At 41.3% G+C, this 20,186-nt stretch overlaps 2 protein-coding genes across 3 annotated transcripts in view; one reads left to right on the forward strand and one right to left on the reverse strand.

The window, feature by feature from the left end:
• LOC117477332 (zinc finger protein 208-like) overlaps positions 1-20,186 on the reverse strand; it is a 416,861-nt gene that overhangs the window by 61,735 nt on the left and 334,940 nt on the right.
• The window catches only part of LOC117477349 (zinc finger protein 239-like), a 120,615-nt gene that overhangs the window by 42,588 nt on the left and 57,841 nt on the right, over positions 1-20,186 (forward strand). The window contains exon 1 of one of the 2 annotated variants that reach the window (XM_034124042.1): positions 5,691-5,727. The exons of the other annotated variant lie outside the window; for it this stretch is intronic. Coding sequence (XP_033979933.1) covers positions 5,695-5,727 — 33 coding nt within the window. The 5' untranslated portion in view covers positions 5,691-5,694. Of the gene's footprint in view, positions 1-5,690; positions 5,728-20,186 lie in introns of those variants that run through there. 2 annotated transcript variants of the gene reach the window in all.

Here is a 20,186-nt window from a genome sequence, read left to right on the forward strand (position 1 = left end):
TTAGTTGAAATATAGCCAGTGATGCATGACATCCACTTTAGTGGACAGGCGAATAATCATGATTTCCTGCAAACATAAAATCAATACTTTGACAATTTATGAATTATATGATTTCTTAGTTGTTACTTGATGTCACCAAATGTTTTATACCTGCAGGGAGCGCTTTTCATGAAAGGATTGGCAGGATATCGGCAGGTGACTTGGTCCATCTGGCTTTCTGTCGTTCATCTTGGTTTAGAGACATTTATCAAGCACTTTCACTGACTTTCCACTGAGTGGCAGTGTATGGGATGATGCAATAGGGTCCTATGTAGTGGCTGATGGTGCAACTATGGCATCAAAACACATGCATATACAAGAAAACACCTTTTGAAAAGCTGTCCACTGTAGTAGCCTCAATGCGTGAAAGGTGGGGTAGGTAAGTTTGAGAAACCGGCTCGAGATACACTTTTTGTTATATTCCATGGAATGCTCTTAACATCCCGATAGCAATGAATATCTGAAGTGCTTTGACAAAAAATCCATAAAAAAAAAGTCATCTGTGGAAGCCGTAGTACTGTAAAAAGCACGACCAATCAAATCCGGCTAAAATAACTGGATGGCCTACCTGCCTGTCAGCCTTCCATCTGTGCACAAACTTATCTCGTGCCCTCATTGGTCATGCGCGCGTTCGTGTGTGTTGGAGGAAGCGCTCTGTAAGGAAGTGGCAGATTTTTTCCGGCTGTGTATTTTCAAATTCTAGCGCACTCGAGCTGGTTTCTCCAAAATTACCTACCCCACCTTTAAGTAAGAATTGAACCTAAGTGACCTCTTTCTCACTCAAAGATAGAAAAGGGGAAACCACCTGAGGCCTGTACGACGAAGCCGGATTTTCGCTTAGCGGGCTAACTTCAGGGAAAACTCTGGGTTTCCGGTCCTACGACGCTGGTTCTCTTTTTAGCGGGCTAGATCTCCATGGTAACTTATGCTGAGCGGCTAGCCTGGTCCGGAGCAGGTTAGGTTGCAGGCTAAGAGATCAACTCAGTGAAAGCACCGCCTGCTGACCAATCAGAGCTCAGTGTGCGGAGTTTAAAGCGATCAAGTCATATTACAGGAGAAAGGAAATACAGAAAAACTGCCTTCATATTTGACTAATATTATAGTTGACTTTTCATTCAGGAAGTATGACGCTGCGCTGTCAGTACACTTGTCCATGTTTGTGATTGGTCGAATGCTCCAAATACCACCCCTTTCATGTGAACGTGCACCTAACTAGATAGGACATGGCTGGCTTGAGCGATCCACTTGATAACCCGCGTCGTAGGACCGTTTAGCGAGAGCGCGTATGTTTTGGATTAGGCCAACCGGCTAACTCAAACATATCCAGGTTATGTTGAACCGGCTTCGTCGTACAGGCCTCTGATGCAGAGAGGGAGGAGGGAAGAGACTATAAAAGATGAGTGAAGAGAAACGGGGGAGCTTGTGGGGGACTTTTTTTAGGCTTGATTTTGGGTCTTGGGCTCTTATAGGGCTCTAGGGGGTTCACTTGGGAACCTGTTGCTTTTGTACTTTGACCTTGTAAAACTTTTGTTATATTTTGGATCTTGTAAATCCTCTATATTTGTTAAAAACCTAATAAAACCGGTTTGTACTTTGTACATTTCGAGAGGGTACCGGAGATCGTTGTTGTTAGCTTCTGGTGCGAGCGAGCCATGCTAACAGATATAAGGAGTATTTTCCACAACAAGGTGGAGGAGAGTCCTCTCCTGTCAGACTGAGACGCTCAGTGAACTAAAGGACTCTCCGAGTGATTATATAGTTAACTTTAGTCTAAGTTATCTCAGTGGGTCTCAAACGTTTTGGTCACTATTAATGTAAACAATTATTTCCGAAGTACACGTTTATATGATCATTATAGTTATAAAAAAATAAGAGAATAAATGAAAAACAGTTATGAAATACTATATGACAGTAAAACAAGAATAAAGTTTCAAAGGGGAGTGATTTGTAAAATATCCATAAAGAAAAAGTACATCTGTTCACAGTTCTGTTTCATATGGGTGTTGAGAGAGGTATCCATAGATCTCTTCATTTTGCTCTCAAATTGCACCAGATTGATGCTTTTAACTTCAATATTTAAAAATAATTCTTCCCGGGGGAGCTTGCCCCCGGACCCCCCTATGTGAGGTCCACATACCACCTATAGAAATAGCATTTTACCCCTGCTTACACCTATATGCCTCGAGCCTTCATTGTAACTGTCACACTGTGTGTGTGCGTGGGGATTGTTGCAGTAGAAAATTCAACAGTAGCGCCTGGTACATTAATGGGAAACCCTAAATGTTTGAGCACCCTCTATGAAACGTCAAGCTACCCCATAGCACCCCCAAAATAAATCTCTGGCGCCGCCACTGAGCCTGACTATTTGTGCTGGGGGGGCCCCGACTTTTTTTTTTCTCCAAAGGGGGGGGCCTGACAGAAAAAGTTTGAGAACCACTGTCTTAGAGTAAGGTAAGAACACCCTTCCTTGGAAAAGGCTGACAGTAGTTGGTAATTTGGACTTGAAATTGTTTAAGGGAAATAGAAACCCTGCTAAGGTTAACCTGTAGTTTCATATTGGTTACTGTGGTTGATTGCTGCTGAAATATGACATGTGCTCTGCTGATGTGGTAACATCACTGCTGTGATATCAGTGTTTTATTCTGGCTATGTTTGATTTTACGTTTGCATTGTTTTAATTGGTATAACTGGGGATCAAAGGAGGGGGTTAGGGATCGTGGGTCCTGAAGCTGCCCTAATTAGATGTTCACGGTTCTTTATTGTCAAACTGACATAGCTACAGAGTAATTATGTTGTTGAAAATCTTATGTCACAGGCTTCTCCAACAATGCAACATAATAACAATACAGATAGCGAGAGCAATACAAAAAGTAAAATAGTTATACAAAAAAGTGAGCATGTGGAATAGTGCAGTACGAGTCTATATACAAGTTATTGGAATGATATATATTAGATATTAGATACATATTACTGAGTAGCAGATGAATGTTTTTTAAGTTGTTTCAGCAGTTCAATTGTTTAACAGTCTCACTGCCCGGGAAGCAACTGTCTCCGAATCTTCTTGTCTTTGCCAGGATGCTGCGGTAACGTCTGCCAGACGGCAACAGAAAGAAAATCTGTAATCCACAATCAACTCCTTTGTTTTGCTGATGTTGAGATGGAGGTTGTTATCCTGGCACCAAGATGTCAGGTTTTCGACCTCCTCTCTGTACGCCGTCTCGTCATCGTCTGTGATCTGGCCGATGACGGTCGTGTCATCAGCAAACTTCACAATGGTGTTGGAGCTATGTGTGGCCACACAGTCGTGAGTGAACAGTAGAGGAGAGGGCTGAGCACGCAGCCTTGAGGGGCACCGGTGTTGAGGATCAGGGTGGAGGATGTGATGTTTCCCACCCGCACTGCCTGGGGTCTGCCCGTCAAGAAGTTCAGGATCCAGTCACAGAGGGCGCTGTTGAGCCCGAGATCTCTGAGCTTGATGGCCAGCTTGGAGGGCACAATGGTATTGAATGCTGAACTGTAGTCAATGAACAGCATTCTCACATATGTGTTCCTGTTCTTCGGGTCCAGGTGTGAGAGGGCAGTGTGGATGGTGAGGGCTATGGCGTCGTCTGTGGACCTGTTTGCTCTGTAGGCAAACTGCAGGGGGTCCAGAGAGTCAGGGAGGGAGGAGGTGATGAATAATTTGACTAACCGCTCAAAGCACTTCATTATGATGGAGGTGAGTGCTACTGGGCGGTAGTCGTTGGGGCAGGTGATGATTGTCTTTTTGGGGACAGGAACGATAGTGGAGTGTTTGAAGCATGTGGGGACTACAGACTGCAGCAGGGACCTGTTGAAGATGTCTGTGAACACCTCTGCCAGCTGAACTGCACACACCCTGAGAACACGGCCAGGGATGCCATCAGGTCCAGGAGCCTTGTGTGGGTTAACCCTTTTAAAGGATTTACACACATCTGCCCTGTTTAAAACAAAAGGGCAGGGCTCTGGCTCCTGGTCCCTCTGTACCTCCACAGGCCGGCTGCTCTCAAAGCGTGCAAAAAAACTGTTCAGCTCATCTGGGAGAGATGCGCACGCAGACACTCCCGCAGCACCCCCCGCTGCTCCTTTGTAGTCTGTCATTGTTCTTAGTCCCGCCCACATATTCCTGGTGTTACAGCCTTTGAAGTCAGATTCCACCTTCTCTTTGTACTGGCTCTTTGCATTTTGAATTCCTCTCCGGAGATCATACCTAGATTTCCTGTACTCCTCCAAATCTCCAGCTCTGTGCGCGAGAGTGCGCGCTTTCAGCTTGCAGCGCACATCGGAGTCTATCCAGGGCTTTTGATTTGGGAATGTTCGTACACAAACCTTCGGTACCACGTCATCGATGCATTTCCCAATGTAGCAGATGACAGTGTCCGTGTGTGTGTTGATGTTATTGTCCTCAAACACACTCCAATCCGTAGATGCAAAGCAATCCTGCAGTGCTGAATCTGACTCCTCGCTCCATCGTTGTACTGTCCTTGTTATCGGTCTGTCCCTTTTAAGTTTCTGCTTGTACGCAGGCAGCAGCAGCAGTGAGATGTGGTCTGATTTGCCGAAGGGAGGGCGAGGGAGAGCCTTATATCCATTTCGAAAAGGGGAATAAACATGGTCCAGTATGTTTCCCCCGCGCGTCGGGCAGCTGATGTGTTGGTCATATTTTGGCAAAACCTTCTTCATGTTGGCGGTGTTGAAATCTCCGGCCACAACGAACGCCGCATCTGGCCGTGAAGTCTCGGTTTTATCAATAATCCCAAACAGCTGATCGAGTGCCGTGTTGTTGTCGGCGAGCGACTGCGGCGGGATATACACTGCTGTTATCACAACAGATGTGAATTCCCTCGGCAGATGAAAGGCCCGGCATGAGATCATGAGGTGCTCTAGATGAGCGGAACAGTCCAAAGAAATAATCTTCACATCTGTGCACCAGTTGTTATTAGTCATTACACACACACCACCTCCCTTACTTTTCCCCGAGTTAGCAGTCCGGTCCTGACGAAAAATAGAGAGTCCATCAGGAACAATGGCGGAGTCCGGGATAGCGGGGTTGAGCCAAGTCTCAGTGAGAATTAACACGTTACAGTTCTTAATGTCCCGTTGAAAAGCAATCCGGCTTCTGAGTTCATCTAGCTTATTTTCAATGGATTGAACATTAGCCAGAAGAATACTCAGAAGAGGGGGTCGATTCTCTCGTTTCCTCAGTCTGACCAGCAGCCCGGCCCGGCACCCGCGCTTTGTCTTCTTCTTGCGTCTCTCAGGTAGAACAGCAACAGGTAGCCATGGTGAATCTCCATTGTCTGTCGGAGGGTTATTGTCCACGAAGTTTCGCAATTGAAGAAGTTCCTCTCTGCTATATTGTATGGCAGAGTAGGTGCGGTCGGCTAGCATGTTGCGAACCATGTTAATAGTAAAACGGCAAAAGTAAAATAAATATGTACAAAATACGAAAAGGGCAAAGTTGGAGAGGAGCACAAAGACGATGCGGCCATCTTCACCGGCGCATCCTTTGACATTGGTAGATGTAGATTTGTTTTGTTGTGTCTGTCGGTTGTATTGAGTTATCTTGTTTTGTGTCAGCTGTAGTTGTGTTGATTATTTCAGAGACACAGCCGGAGAAGGAGCACTGAGAGCAGCATGGAGGAGAACAAAGAGACCCCTGGAGCTCAGGTCAGTGTGCACTTCATCACAATATATTCCTAACACTGTTATCCCCAAATGAAAGATCACAACCTGTTTAGAAAATACAATATTAATGCACAATATGTTTAGATAAAGGTTAGAACGTTACTATTTAGTAATGTTCTAACATTTATCACATTACGCAAACACAACTGAACAGAATGCAAAAATAATGCTAAAAAAATAAAAAAGTGTGTAGATACTAGAATCATCAATCAGTTTAAAGTACAGACCAAGAATATAATTACATTAGCAAATTCAACAAAAATACAATAAAAGCACATCCACAAACAGAGCAGAGTAGCTTACAATTCTCCAAATAGATTAACCAAATTCAAAATGTCCTCAGTAGTAGTAGTAGTTTAGTCATTTCACTTTAACCTTCCATCACTTCTGCAATGTCCCAACTTTTTATAAATTCCAAAAATAATTCCCAAATGATGTAAAATTCAGAAGCTTTCTTCCTTAGTATATATGTGAGTTTCTCAAGAGCCAGACTCAAAGTTAAATTGTTTAACCTGTGGCTCAGGGAGGGGCAACCAACATTTTTCCAACACAAAGCAATTGAGAGCCTGGCTTGTAGAAGGCATAGGTTAACCATTTTTCTTTCCCTAACCGATAGTGAACAGTCTTCTGGATAAATGCTTAAAATACAAAGTTTAGGGCTTAAAGGGGTTCGCAACGAGGTTATTTGGGAAATGTATCTTGTCACCGAAGTCCAAAATATTTTAACCTCTACACAATCCCTCAAGCAATGATACCTTGATGGATCTTGCATTTATAACATAGATCAGGAATGTTAGGGTTAAACTTGTTAAACATCACAAGGGTGATGTAAGTTCTCATTATCCAATTATATTGTATTAATCTAAGACGTGTATTAATAGTTTGTGTTTGTGCCTTTGAACAAATTGTACCCCAATCATCCTCTGAAATATCCTCTGAAATATCCTTTAATACGTCTTTTACTTTCTGAGTTGTCTTTATGGTTTGCAACCATTATGTTATAAAATTGAGTAACCAGTCCTTTGCTGTTACAGTTTTTTATAGACAGTATCTCTAGTGTGGACGTAGGAGGTTGTTGCAACAAGTTGTTTAAGTTTGCCAATATAAAACTCCATGACCAAGTCCCTACAGACTGAGCCACTGCCGCCTCAAGTCTCGGCTTCCTGTTATTCCAAATACATTTAGAAAGTAGCTTTCTTATTTTAGAAAAAAATGGAGGAGGAGGTGCGAGTGGGATTGATTGAAAAATATATAAACATTTTGGCAATATACTCATCTTAATTATATTAATTATTTCCACTAAGGACAGAGGCAATGTTGTCCACCTAGTGGAATCTTCTGACACTTTAGCTAACAAGGGTTCGTAATTAGATGCACTGAGAATGTCTATCTTTGCTGTAATTTTAATACCCAGATAAGCAAAACCGTCTATGGCATTTACAAATGGGAAAGATAATTTTGGATTTCTTCCCTCCTGTTCATTGAGAAACATAATAGAGGATACTACTGCGGACGAATCAAAATATATAATTTTAATCCATTTAAGAAAGTAGTCATCAAGACCAAAGCGCTTAAGCACTTCTAGCAGATAGGGCCATTCGACTCTATGAAACGCCTTTTCTGCATCGAGTGACAAAATGGCCTTCACAAAACGTAACCCTCCTTACATTATGGAATCCCTGAGGATTTTTAACAAAGCCGTTTTGATCTGTGCGTATCATCTGTGGCAGGAACCTCTCCAGTCCCATAGCCAATGATCTTTGCGTCAGAGTTCAAAAATGGAATTGGTCTGTTAGAGCCACATTCGGATGATGATTTACCTGGCTTTAAAATAAGAGTTATTAAGGCACTTTGTAGCGAAGGGGGGAGGCTGCCCTGCTCGAATGATTCCATGCATACATGTTTAACAATGGGGCTATCAATTTTGCATTGAAAAATGTATACATGTAAATTGGGATCCCGTCAGGTCCTGAGGCCTTACCACCTTTCATGTTAAGAATGGCATTGGAAATATCTTCAAAGTTCAGTTCCCTATTCATTGCAAGTTTTGTTTCTACAGAAATATTGGGAAAAGACAGCCCATCTAGGAAAGTGTTTTGACTTACCGAATTCAATGGATAATCAGATAAAGCCTTTTATAGAACGAAACAAAGGCCTGATTAATTTCCAATGGATCCGTAGTTATTAACGTAATATAGCTTTTGGTTTGGGCAAACTGCGTGCGCATCCCTCTCAATCCTCAATGGTAATGTTTAGGTGGATTTTAGGAACTTCCCCTCAATTATATTGGCTCTAACGGTTAAAGAGAGGTTTCAATCACCAAAATTGACCTAATGGCTCTAGAGATACGGCAAATACACCCAGATGTGTTTTTTTCTTCTTCTAAACCTCTCTAAAAAGGTCAAATTTAACTTGTTTTGCATTAATCTTGAAACAGGGTACTTATTATATTTTATAGTTTTACCCCATCATTCAAGGGTGGTTTTCACTATAAGTCATTTTTTTTTTTGACGGAAACTATAATTTACATTTTTTTACTATGTTAAATCTGAATTTACTTAAAAATAAAATCATCTATATATCGATTCAGACACTTCTACATCCAACTCACAGGTGTATCATTGCTTTGAGAAAAAATACCACCTGCACCACACGCCTCCCCGCCATTTGTTCTGGACTTGTCATTTTCGAGCCTGAGGTCTGAAAAACAGGCTCAGGGCTTAACAGGTTAAACAAATAGCTAAAACTGTATACTGTAACTTCACAGCTTCAATGACTAAGGAATTACTGTGATATTACAGTATGTTACTGGGGAATTACATCATTTTGTTGTACATGCATTACAACAAGGGCCTGTACTTTTACATTTCTATTGTGAAAGCAATGCAGGAGTTGCCAGTAATTTACTGTGAATGTACAATGTGTACTGTGAAAGTAATGCAGATGAGTAGCCAGCAATTTACTATCAATTTACAATGATAGACGTGCATAACTGTAGTCCCCAGCTCCGGTCCTTCCTGGAGGAAGCTCATACAATGGTTTCCTGTCAAATACTATTGGATGACATGACTAATCACGTCATCCACATACAGCAAGCAAAAATGCACAAAAAGCATCTCACCCATGAGTCCAGTTGGGTCAAATCAAATAGGCTACACTGTAAAAAAGAAAACTGCCAAACAAAAACCCTTAAATTAAAGTAAAATACTTTCACTGAAATAAAGTGCTAAAGCAATTAATAAACAGGAATTGTCCTTAAAGATTTTACAGGAAAACATTGTAGTGTTACAGATGTTTCCTCTCTTTTCAAAATCCATTGTCTTAAAATGTTACATTCAAATACCTTAAATAAAGTTCTGATGAGAAAAACTGTTTTTTACATTTTTTTTATTAGATTTTTATGATCAAACACAAAAGTAAATGCAGAACCTAAAGTTCTACAGGTAGAATACTGTTATTTTACAGCTTTTTTCTAACATTTTCCAATCAAAGACGTTCAATAAAAAGACAGCACAAAATGTTCTGTAGGGAACAATTACTATAAAAATGTTAAAACTTAAAATATAAAAATATTTGTAGAATTATACAACCATTAATGAATACAGCATTTAATATTTAAACATCTACTTATAAACAGTATAAACAAAAAGTAAGTTTAATTTTTTAAGATTACTTTGAAACATTCTCAACTGAAAATAACAGAAATTACAAAATGGCGACATATGTTCACATTGTCCATTTGAAGGAGCAGTGTGCAGGATTTAGTACGTCTAACAATGGTAGGTTCCAACCAATGGATAACTTGTTCACTCACCCTCCTATCCCAAGTTTGTAGAATGTATATTGGCTGCAAAAAACTTGAGGCCCAATCATGTTTCCTCTGTCCATTCTGCGCTACTGTAGATGTGGCAGTGCAACCTAGAGGACAAAAAGACAACAATTAGTAAACCATAATGATGAATGTTATTATCAGCAGCTGCCAATAGATCCCCCATCTTGTATGATGGACCTTTGAAGCAGGGTTGGAAACGTAAACACACTATTGATTGTAAAAACAGTTCTTGATGGCATCCCAAGGGAATTGATCAAATGCTAAACCCCTTCCAGAAAAAACAACTTTCTAATACCTTAGAAACTACAACTAGGCGCTGGCACGAATGCAATGCTTCAGCTTCCTACCACTTTAAAGCTGTGTGGATGTGGCTCTATGAAGAGTTGTTCATATTTTTCTCATTCATTTCATAAGTTTAGAAGCGGGGAACATAGTCTAACAACAGTTAGCTTTTGTTAATGTTACCTTGAGGCAAACTTGTGAGACTTGTTTCTGAAATCCCTTTCTCTTAAAGTGAATAAATAAAAAAAACCTTACCCTAAAACTAACCACTGGATTGCTTGTCTAACATGACCTAGTCCATAAATGAGGTAAGGGTGGGAACAATCAAACGCACTCTCGCAGGCACTGCGTGTTAGCGAAGTACAACTGGGATTTCGAAGAGGAAGATATGCTTGGTCAATTCTTAATAAAAAAGCAAAAGTAACAAATTGAGCACTTGAGTTTTCATTAGCAGCGGAGCTTCGGTCAATACCGCTAACAGTCTATTTCCTTAAAATGGTACATATCGCTGAATCTATATTTTCATCTTCAGTTGATGAAATCTGCATAATGTCCCTGTACAATAAGATTCGAGCATTTTGTAATCCAGTGAGGAAATTCAAGACCAGTAAATATTGATTGATTAAACAACACTGAATACAATTGTAGGGTTTTCTTCAAACTCAGACTCTCTGCTGCGGCTGTACCTCAAAAGACAAAACAATTGTCTGATACGGTGGCCCGGAAGTGCAAGACACCACAGCATTTCAGAAAACACCACAGCATTTCAGAAAACACCACAGCATTTCAGAAAACACAACAGCATTTCAGAAAACACCACAGCATTTCAGAAAACACAACAGCATTTCAGAAAACACCACAGCATTTCAGAAAACGCAACAGCATTTCAGAAAACGCTACACCATTTCAGAAAACACAACAGCATTTCAGAAAACACCACAGCATTTCACATTGGACGGAAAGGGTATTCCTTTAGGGAGAACACTTCTTGTTTGTGATTGGACAGAGCCAGCCAGAGAAGCACTGCTGTGATTGGTTGTTTTTGCTGCCAGTCAAGAAATGACGCTTCGTGATCGGTCAGCACCCGACAGCCAACATGTCCCAACACATCAACCGTTAGCTGTTAGCACACACTCAGAGCTTACAGCTCCTCGTATCTGTTCAGAAACTGGACAAAAGTTAAACAAGTACAAACCACAGACTGTCTATGTCATGGCGAATACAGTCGCTGCTTTATTTATGTCTGTATGACGCTGTTGTGAGTGTGGACGGAGCAGCTACAGGTTAGTTTAGCCTGATCGATCCGCCCCCTCTCCAGCACGTCTTGTTTGAATGACAGGAGTAAACACTGACAGCTGCGGTGAAACTCGAGCGATTAGAGCGATGCAAAAAAACCATGAATTAATGCTTTATTAATTCATGGTTTTTAAGAGGCTTATCTCCATGTAAATATTATGGTAGACCACCCAATATTCGCATCGCTCTAATCGCTCGAGTTTCACGGCGGCTGTCAGCTGTGTTTGTTCCTGTCATTCAAACAAGACGCGCTGGAGAGGGGGCGGGGCGTATCTCCATGTAAATCCTATGGGAGATACCAACTACAACAAAATGAACATATTGACCATGATTTAATTGTAATACACGTTTCAAAGTGATGCCGAAGTAACTACATACTGATACCGGTTAGTAAAAACCATGAATTAATGCTTTGACAAGTCTGCAGACAAGACGGCAGGCGAAAAGCTTTTAAAATGCGTGTTTTCTGAATGGAATCGGATCGATCAGGCTAAACTAACCTGTAGCTGCTCCGTCCACACTCACAACAGCGTCATACAGACATAAATAAAGCAGCGACTGTATTCGCCATGACATAGACACTCAGTGGTTTGTACATGTTTAACTTTTGTCCAGTTTCTGAACAGATATGAGGAGCTGTGAGCTCTGAGTGTGTGCTAACAGCTATATGTCCCAACACATCAGCCGTTAGCTGTTAGCACACACTCAGTGGCTCCTCATATCTGTTCAGAAACGGGACAAAAGTTAAACAAGTACAAACCATAGACTGTATATGTCATGGCGAATACAGTCGCTGCTTTATTTATGTCTGTATGACGCTGTTGTGAGTGTGGACGGAGCAGCTACAGGTTAGTTTAGCCTGATGGATCCGATTCCATTCAGAAAACACGCATTTTAAAAGCTTTTCGCCTGCCGTCTTGTCTGCAGACTTGTCAAAGCATTAATTCATGGTTTTTACTAACCGGTATCAGTATGTAGTTACTTCGGCATCACTTTGAAACGTGTATTACAATTAAATCACGGTCAATATGTTCATTTTGTTGTCGAGTTTCACCGCAGCTGTCAGTGTTTACTCCTGTCATTCAAACAAGACGTGCTGGAGAGGGGGCGGATCGATCAGGCTAAACTAACCTGTAGCTGCTCCGTCCACACTCACAACAGCGTCATACAGACATAAATAAAGCAGCGACTGTATTCGCCATGACATAGACAGTCTGTGGTTTGTACTTGTTTAACTTTTGTCCAGTTTCTGAACAGATATGAGGAGCTGTAAGCTCTGAGTGTGTGCAAATAGCTAACGGCTGATGTGTTGGGACATGTTGCGCTCGGGTGCTGACCAATCACGAAGTGTCATTTCTTGACTGGCAGCAAAAACAACCAATCACAGCAGTGCTTCTCTGGCTGGCTCTGTCCAATCACAAACAAGAAGTGTTCTCCCTAAAGGAATACCCTTTCCGTCCAATGTGAAATGCTGTGGTGTTTTGTGAAATGCTGTTGTGTTTTCTGAAATGCTGTTGTGTTTTCTGAAATGCTGCGGCGTTTTGTGAAATGCTGTTGTGTTTTCTGAAATGCTGTTGCGTTTTGTGAAATGCTGTTGTGTTTTCTGAAATGCTGTTGTGTTTTCTGAAATGCTGCGGTGTTTTCTGAAATGCTGTTGTGTTTTCTGAAATGCTGTGGTGTCTTGCACTTCCGGGCCACCGTAGTGTGATGATCTTTGTTGAAAAAGGTCTGATTGTCCTGTACATGTACAATGTGGGGTATTTTTAAATACTTTACTAAACCACATTGAATATTATATTAGACACAAGTTATTACTCACATATCAAAGTCTTTTCATCTGCAAGATGGAAGAATAGCTGGGTGCTGCCTGGAGAAACTGATGAGGAACACAGGCTGGCGTCAGCAGCTTTCCACACAGCCATCACATCTTCTCTTCCATAGTCTTTACTGTCCACTGGTGCTCTGTCAAAAGAGTGAACATCACAGCTGTCATGTTAACCCTTTGTTACACAACATACAACCAACATGCGTCAAAAGTGACCCGAATTAGTTTTAATTGTAAATATCTTTGCAATAAATTACTTTAATCATTCAGGATTCCAGGTATTCCTCAATTAACCTGTTTTGGATCAACACCAAATTTTAATTTTTCCTTTCTTACTTTTTGAATAAAAATCATGTTTGTATCACTACACTTCACAACATGGGTAAAAAATGATCCGTATTATTTTGCTATGTTATTTCATGCATGGCTGAGTGTTTCTTTACTATACATTTTCAAATCTATTCCTTTATTCATTAATATTCAAAGTATTAATTAAATGCCTTGTTTTTGATTACCACAAATCATTATTTTCATTCTCCCGTTCTTAAATGATGAACTAAAATAGTTTAGGCCAAGTGTGATAAAAATGCAAAAAAAAATACATACTATAATTTTAGCAGTGATTTGGACCAAGCATGTATGATGTAGTAATACAAAAACTATTTTAGTTCACAGTGTGTAGTAGTTCACTACTGCTGTGAAATCCTTGCAATGTTTACAATGTTGTTGTGATATTACAGAGGATTTCGATTGCAGTATTTTATTGTGAAATAATAGTTAAATGCTGTGAAATCCAAGGATACAGTCCTTTTTACATGTATTTGTTACATGTAAAAAAATACATACTATAATTTTAGCAGTGATTTGGACCAAGCATGTATGATGTAGTAATACAAAAACTATTTTAGTTCACAGTGTGACATTAGCTAGTCATGTTAGCTTGTAATATATAGAGCAGAGCTAACTAGCAAGTTAGCTAAACGTTAGCGGTTAGCCGTTTATGCTATGCTAGCTGTAACTAGAACATAACTATAACTATAACTGAACATTAACTAACTGGATTCCGCTGTAAGAAAGCTGTGAAACTTTACAATAAACTTGGCGACAACACTGACACCCCGCTGCATGTTTATGTGTAATTATCCCGTGTTGGAGACGAGAGGGTGGAGCGGCAACACTGCAATAAGCTGTAAGCTAACGTTAGCTGCCACCTGTTAAGCCCGGGCGCAACATCTTGCAAGAAACAGCATCTCAGGGCTTCTTAACATTTAACAACCTATTAATCATAACGGGAAGAAACTCAGCTAACCAGAAGAAGAAACATAACCTTAAATAAAAAATAAAACATTCACAAACTAAGGATATTCTAAATACATGTTTAACTCCATTACAGTCGCAGGACTCACCAGATCTCAAGTCTTCTGTTCTTTGTTGACGACGTCCCGATGCTCATATTTAACGTGTAGATGTAAAACGATCCCGATATTAATCCATAAACTCCTGCAGCAGAAATACAGGAGACCCGCTCAAACTGACGTGGATGTTTCAAATGTGAACGACAGGCGCAGACAGTTCTCATTGGCAGGTTTCTTCAATGACGTTTATATTAACCAATCAGGAGTGTTGTGGACTCATTCCAAACATGCCTGACTTGTCTGCCGTGTTATGGCTGAATTCCATTTCAAGTGCCGTAGTTCTGGCTGTCGGCCAGAATCCGAAAACCATACATTATACTGCATGTAAGACTATAACTAACCCTTATTACTGTATATTGACCAATGGGAAAAAAAACACAGCAACATAACACATAAATAAAATAAGGATAACTGTGACTTATTGTTGAGTAAATAACAGTGTGTTCAAGGTTCAAGGTTCAAGGTTCTTTATTGTCAATCTGACATAGCTACAGAGTAATTATGCAGTTGAAAATCTTATGTCACAGGCTTCTCCAACAATGCAACATAATAACATAACATAATAACAATAAGAGCAAGAGCAATACAAAAATAATAATAGTTATAAAAATGAAATAAAGTTATGATGTGGAATAGTGCAGTATGAGTCTATATACAAGTTATTGGAATGATATATATATATTAGGTATTAGATACATACTACTGAGTAGCAGTTGAATGTTTGAAGTTGTTTCAACAGTTCAATTTTTTAACAGTCTCACTGCCCGCGGGAAGAAACTGTCTCCGAATCTTCTTGTCCTTGCCCGGATGCTGCGGTAACGTCTGCCAGACGGCAACAGAAAGAACAGTTTGTGGCTGGGGTGATGGGGGTCTTTGATAATCCGTAGTGATTTCTTCCTGAGCCGCTGGGAGTAAAGGTCCTCCATGGATGGCAGCTCCGTCCTGGTGATGTGCTGTGCAGTTTTCACCACCCTCTGTAAAGCCTTACGATCGAGGTCGGTGCAGCTGCCGTACCAGGCCGTCATGCTGCCAGTGAGGATACTCTCTATCGTGCACCTGTAGAAGTTGCAGAGTATCCTGGAGTCCATTTTGAACCTCCTCAGCCTGCGGAGGAAGAAGAGCCGCTGTCGAGCTTTCTTGGTGATGGTGGTGGTGTGAAGAGACCATGTCAGGTCCTCAGTGATGTGGACCCCAAGGAACCTGAAGCTTTTGACTCTCTCCACCGTAGTCCCATTGATGGCGATGGGGGCGTGTCCCTCTCCCTGCTGCTTCCTGTAATCCACAATCAGCTCCTTTGTTTTGCTGATGTTGAGATGGAGGTTGTTCTCCTGGCACCAAGATGTCAGGTTTTCGACCTCCTCTCTGTATGCCGTCTCGTCATCGTCTGTGATCTGGCCGATGACGGTCGTGTCATCAGCAAACTTCACGATGGTGTTGGAGCTGTGTGTGGCCACGCAGTCGTGGGTGAACAGGGAGTAGAGGAGAGGGCTGAGCACGCAGCCTTGAGGGGCACCGGTGTTAAGAATCAGGGTGGAGGATGTGATGTTTCCCACCCGCACTGCCTGGGGTCTGCCCGTCAGGAAGTTCAGGATCCAGTCGCAGAGGGCGCTGTTGAGCCCGAGGTCTCTGAGCTTGATGGCCAGCTTGGAGGGCACAATGGTGTTGAATGCTGAACTGTAGTCAATGAACAGCATTCTCACATATGTGTTCCTGTTCTTCGGGTCCAGGTGTGAGAGGGCAGTGTGGAGGGTGAGGGCTATGGCGTCGTCTGTGGACCTGTTTGCTCTGTAGGCAAACTGCAGGGGGTCCAGAGATTCAGGGAGGGAGGAGGTGATGAATAATTTGACTAACCGCTCAAAGCACTTCATTATGATGGAGGTGAGTGCTACTGGGCGGTAGTCGTTGGGGCAGGTGATGATTGTCTTTTTGGGGACAGGAATGATGGTGGAGTGTTTAAGACATGTGGGGACTACAGACTGCAGCAGGGACCTGTTGAAGATGTCTGTGAACACCTCTGCCAGCTGAACTGCACACACCCTGAGAACACGGCCAGGGATGCCATCAGGTCCAGGAGCCTTGTGTGGGTTAACCCTTTTAAAGGATTTACACAAATCTGCCCTATTTAAAACAAAAGGGCAGTGTAGCTCCTGGTCCCTCTGTACCTCCACAGCCTGGCTGCTCTCAAAGCGTGCAAAAAAACTGTTTAGCTCATCTGGGAGAGATGCGCACGCAGACACTCCTGCAGCACCCCCCGCTGCTCCTTTGTAGTCAGTCATTGTCCTTAGTCCCGCCCACATATTCCTAGTGTTACAGCCTTTGAAGTCAGATTCCACCTTCTCTTTGTACTGTCTCTTTGCATTTTTTATTGCTCTCCGGAGATCATACCTAGACTTCCTGTACTCCTCCAAATCTCCCGCTGTGTGCGCGAGAGTGCGCGCTTTCAGTTTGCCGCGCACCTCACCGTTTACCCAGGGCTTTTGATTTGGGAATGTCCGTACAGAAACCTTCGGTACCACGTCATCGATGCATTTCCCAATGTAGCAGATGACAGTGTCCGTGTGTGTGTTGATGTTATTGTCCTCAAACACACTCCAATCCGTAGATGCAAAGCAATCCTGCAGTGCTGAATCTGACTCCTCGCTCCATCGTTGTACTGTCCTTGTTATCGGTCTGTCCCTTTTAAGTTTCTGCTTGTAAGCAGGCAACAACAGTAGTGAGATATGGTCTGATTTGCCGAAGGGAGGGCGAGGGAGAGCCTTATATCCATTCCGGAAAGGGGAATAAACATGGTCCAGTATGTTTCCCCCGCGCGTCGGGAAGTTGATGTGTTGGTAATATTTTGGCAAAACCTTCTTCATGTTGGCGGTGTTGAAATCTCCGGCCACAACGAACGCCGCATCTGGCCGTGAAGTCTCGGTTTTATCAATAAACCCAAACAGCTGATCGAGTGCCGTGTTGTTGTCGGCGAGTGGCTGCGGCGGGATATACACTGCTGTTATCACAACAGATGTGAATTCCCTCGGCAGATGGAAGGCCCGACATGAGATCATGAGGTGCTCTAGCTGTGCGGAACAGTCCGATGAAATAATCTTCACATCTGAGCACCAGTTGTTGTTAGTCATTACACACACACCGCCTCCCTTACTTTTCCCCGAGTTTGCAGTCCGGTCCTGACGAAAAATAGAGAATCCGTCAGGGACAATAGCGGAGTCCGGGATAGCGGGGTTGAGCCAAGTCTCAGTGAGAATTAACACGTTACAGTTCTTAATGTCCCGTTGAAAAGCAATCCGGCTTCTGAGTTCATCTAGCTTATTTTCAATGGATTGAACATTAGCCAGAAGAATACTCGGAAGAGGGGGCCGATTCTCACGTTTTCTCAGTCTGACCAGCAACCCGGCCCGGCATCCTCGCTTTGTCTTCTTCTTGCGTCTCTCAGGTAGAACAGCAACAGGTAGCCATGGTGAATCTCCATTGTCTGTCGGAGGGTTAATATTGTCCACGAAGTTTCGCAATTGGAAAAGTTCCTCTCTGCTATATTGTATGGCAGAGTAGGTGCGGTCGGCTAGCATGTTGCGAACCATGTTAAAAGTAAAACGGCAAAAGTAAAAGAAATATGTACAAAATACGAAAATGGGCAAAGTTGGAGAGGAGCACAAAGACAATGCGGCCATCTTCACCGGCGCATCTGACATCATCCAGTGTGTTTTAAACCTTGGTCCTCCCTGCAGAGATTTCTCCACTTTCTATGATTTTTTTTTTTTTTTAATGATATTGTCAACTGTAGATGTTTACAATATAGTAAGTTAGGAATTTCATGAAAACATATTTATTTTTACTTTTGTTTCAACATTGGATATTTTGTGTTTGTGGTGGATTCAATCGAATATTGAGAAAATTATTTATGTAAAAATGTTTGACACTTTCTTTTTACAGTTTCATGTGTAGGTACCTTAAAATTACAAAGAAATATCTTAAAGTCTTATAATAGTAATACACTTTTATATTACGAGGAGTTACATATTTAATTGCAGATAATAATTTAAATTTTACATACATCTGCATGTATTTTCTGAAAGTGCAAAAATACTGTAAATATGATATAGTAAATTTACTTTAAAAAAAAATGAAATAAATGTTATTTGTTGTTGTCAAAATACTTAAAATAATGTTTTGGGTTGTTAATTTATAGTTCATATCTGTAATTTTACGGGATTTTGCAAGTTATTTAAAAAAACATAATTACTATAAAAAAATAATTATTTCCTGTAAAATTAGGATCTTTTTTTACAGTGTATAGAATGTCTCAGTTCAAATCTTCCAGATGGTTTGAGAAGTAGGCTATGCTGCAGGACACACGCCGGTTAGAATAGTCTATTCTGCACATGTGCAATGCTGCACAATTCAAATTTTACAGTAATGGGTTGTGCTATTACAGATGATTTTGAGTACAGTGCTTTACTGTGAAATAATAGTTAAATAATCCAATTTTACTGTAGTTTTATAGATATTTTGTTGTGATATTACAGGGGCTTTTTATTACAATATTTCTCTGTAATATGATACTCTTAAATGCTGTGAAATCCTTGCAATGTTTACAATGTTGTTGTGATATTACAGAGGATTTTGATTGCAGTATTTTATTGTGAAATAATAGTTAAATACTGTGAAATCCAAGGATACAGTCCTTTTTACATGTATTTGTTGGGATATTACAGGGGGCCTTGATTACAATATGTCACTTTAAAATAATACTGTTAAATGTAGTGAAATGCTGGTAAATTTTTACAGTGTATTTATGTTTTTTAGATTTACTTTCTCTCTTTCTCCGTCCGTCTGTTTTAGAAACCGAAAGGAAGAGAGAGACGTCACAGCTGTCAGCAATATGATGAATCCTTCACAAAATCTGGAAATGTAAAACGCCACCTGCTTATTCATACTGGAGAAAAAACGTACAGCTGTGAAGAGTGTTGCAAAACGTTCGCAACATTATGTTCTCTCATAACCCATCAACGTATTCACACAGGAGAGAAACCATACAGCTGTAAAGAGTGTGGGCAAACGTTCACTCAATCAGGTACTCTCAAAATGCATCAACGTATTCACACTGGAGAAAAACCATACAGCTGTGAAGAGTGTGGGAAAACATTCACATCATCATATGCTCTCAAAACACATCAGCGTGGTCACACTGGAGAAAAACCATACAGCTGTGAAGTGTGTGGGCAAACATTCTCAACATCATATACTCTCAAAACACATCAGCGTGGTCACACTGGAGAAAAACCATACAGCTGTGAAGTGTGTGGGCAAACATTCTCAACATCGTATTATCTTAAATCACATCACCGTATTCACACAGGAGAGAAACCGCACAGCTGTGAAGAGTGTGGGAAAACGTTTGCGACATCAGGTTCTCTAAAAAAACATCAACGTATTCACACAGGAGAAAAACCGTACAGCTGTGAAGAGTGTGGGAAAATGTTCACTCAATCAAGTTCTCTCAAAAAACATCAACGTATTCACACTAGAGCGAAATCGTACAGCTGTGAAGAGTGTGGGCTAACGTTCACAACATTAGGTGCTCTCAAAACACATCAACGTGTTCACACTGGAGAGATACCATACTGGTGTGAAGAGATGCTGTTTTCTCCCTAACCCAGTGGTTCTCAAACTTTTTCCGTATGGCCCCCCTTTGGAGAAAAAAGAAAAGTTGGGCCCCCCCAACACAAATAATCACGTAATGGGCCAAGTTAAAATTTATTAAAATACATCAACATTAACGTGAGCATTC

Source organism: Trematomus bernacchii, unplaced genomic scaffold (genome assembly GCF_902827165.1).
Source record: "Trematomus bernacchii unplaced genomic scaffold, fTreBer1.1, whole genome shotgun sequence".
Classification (NCBI taxonomy): Eukaryota; Metazoa; Chordata; class Actinopteri; order Perciformes; family Nototheniidae; genus Trematomus; species Trematomus bernacchii.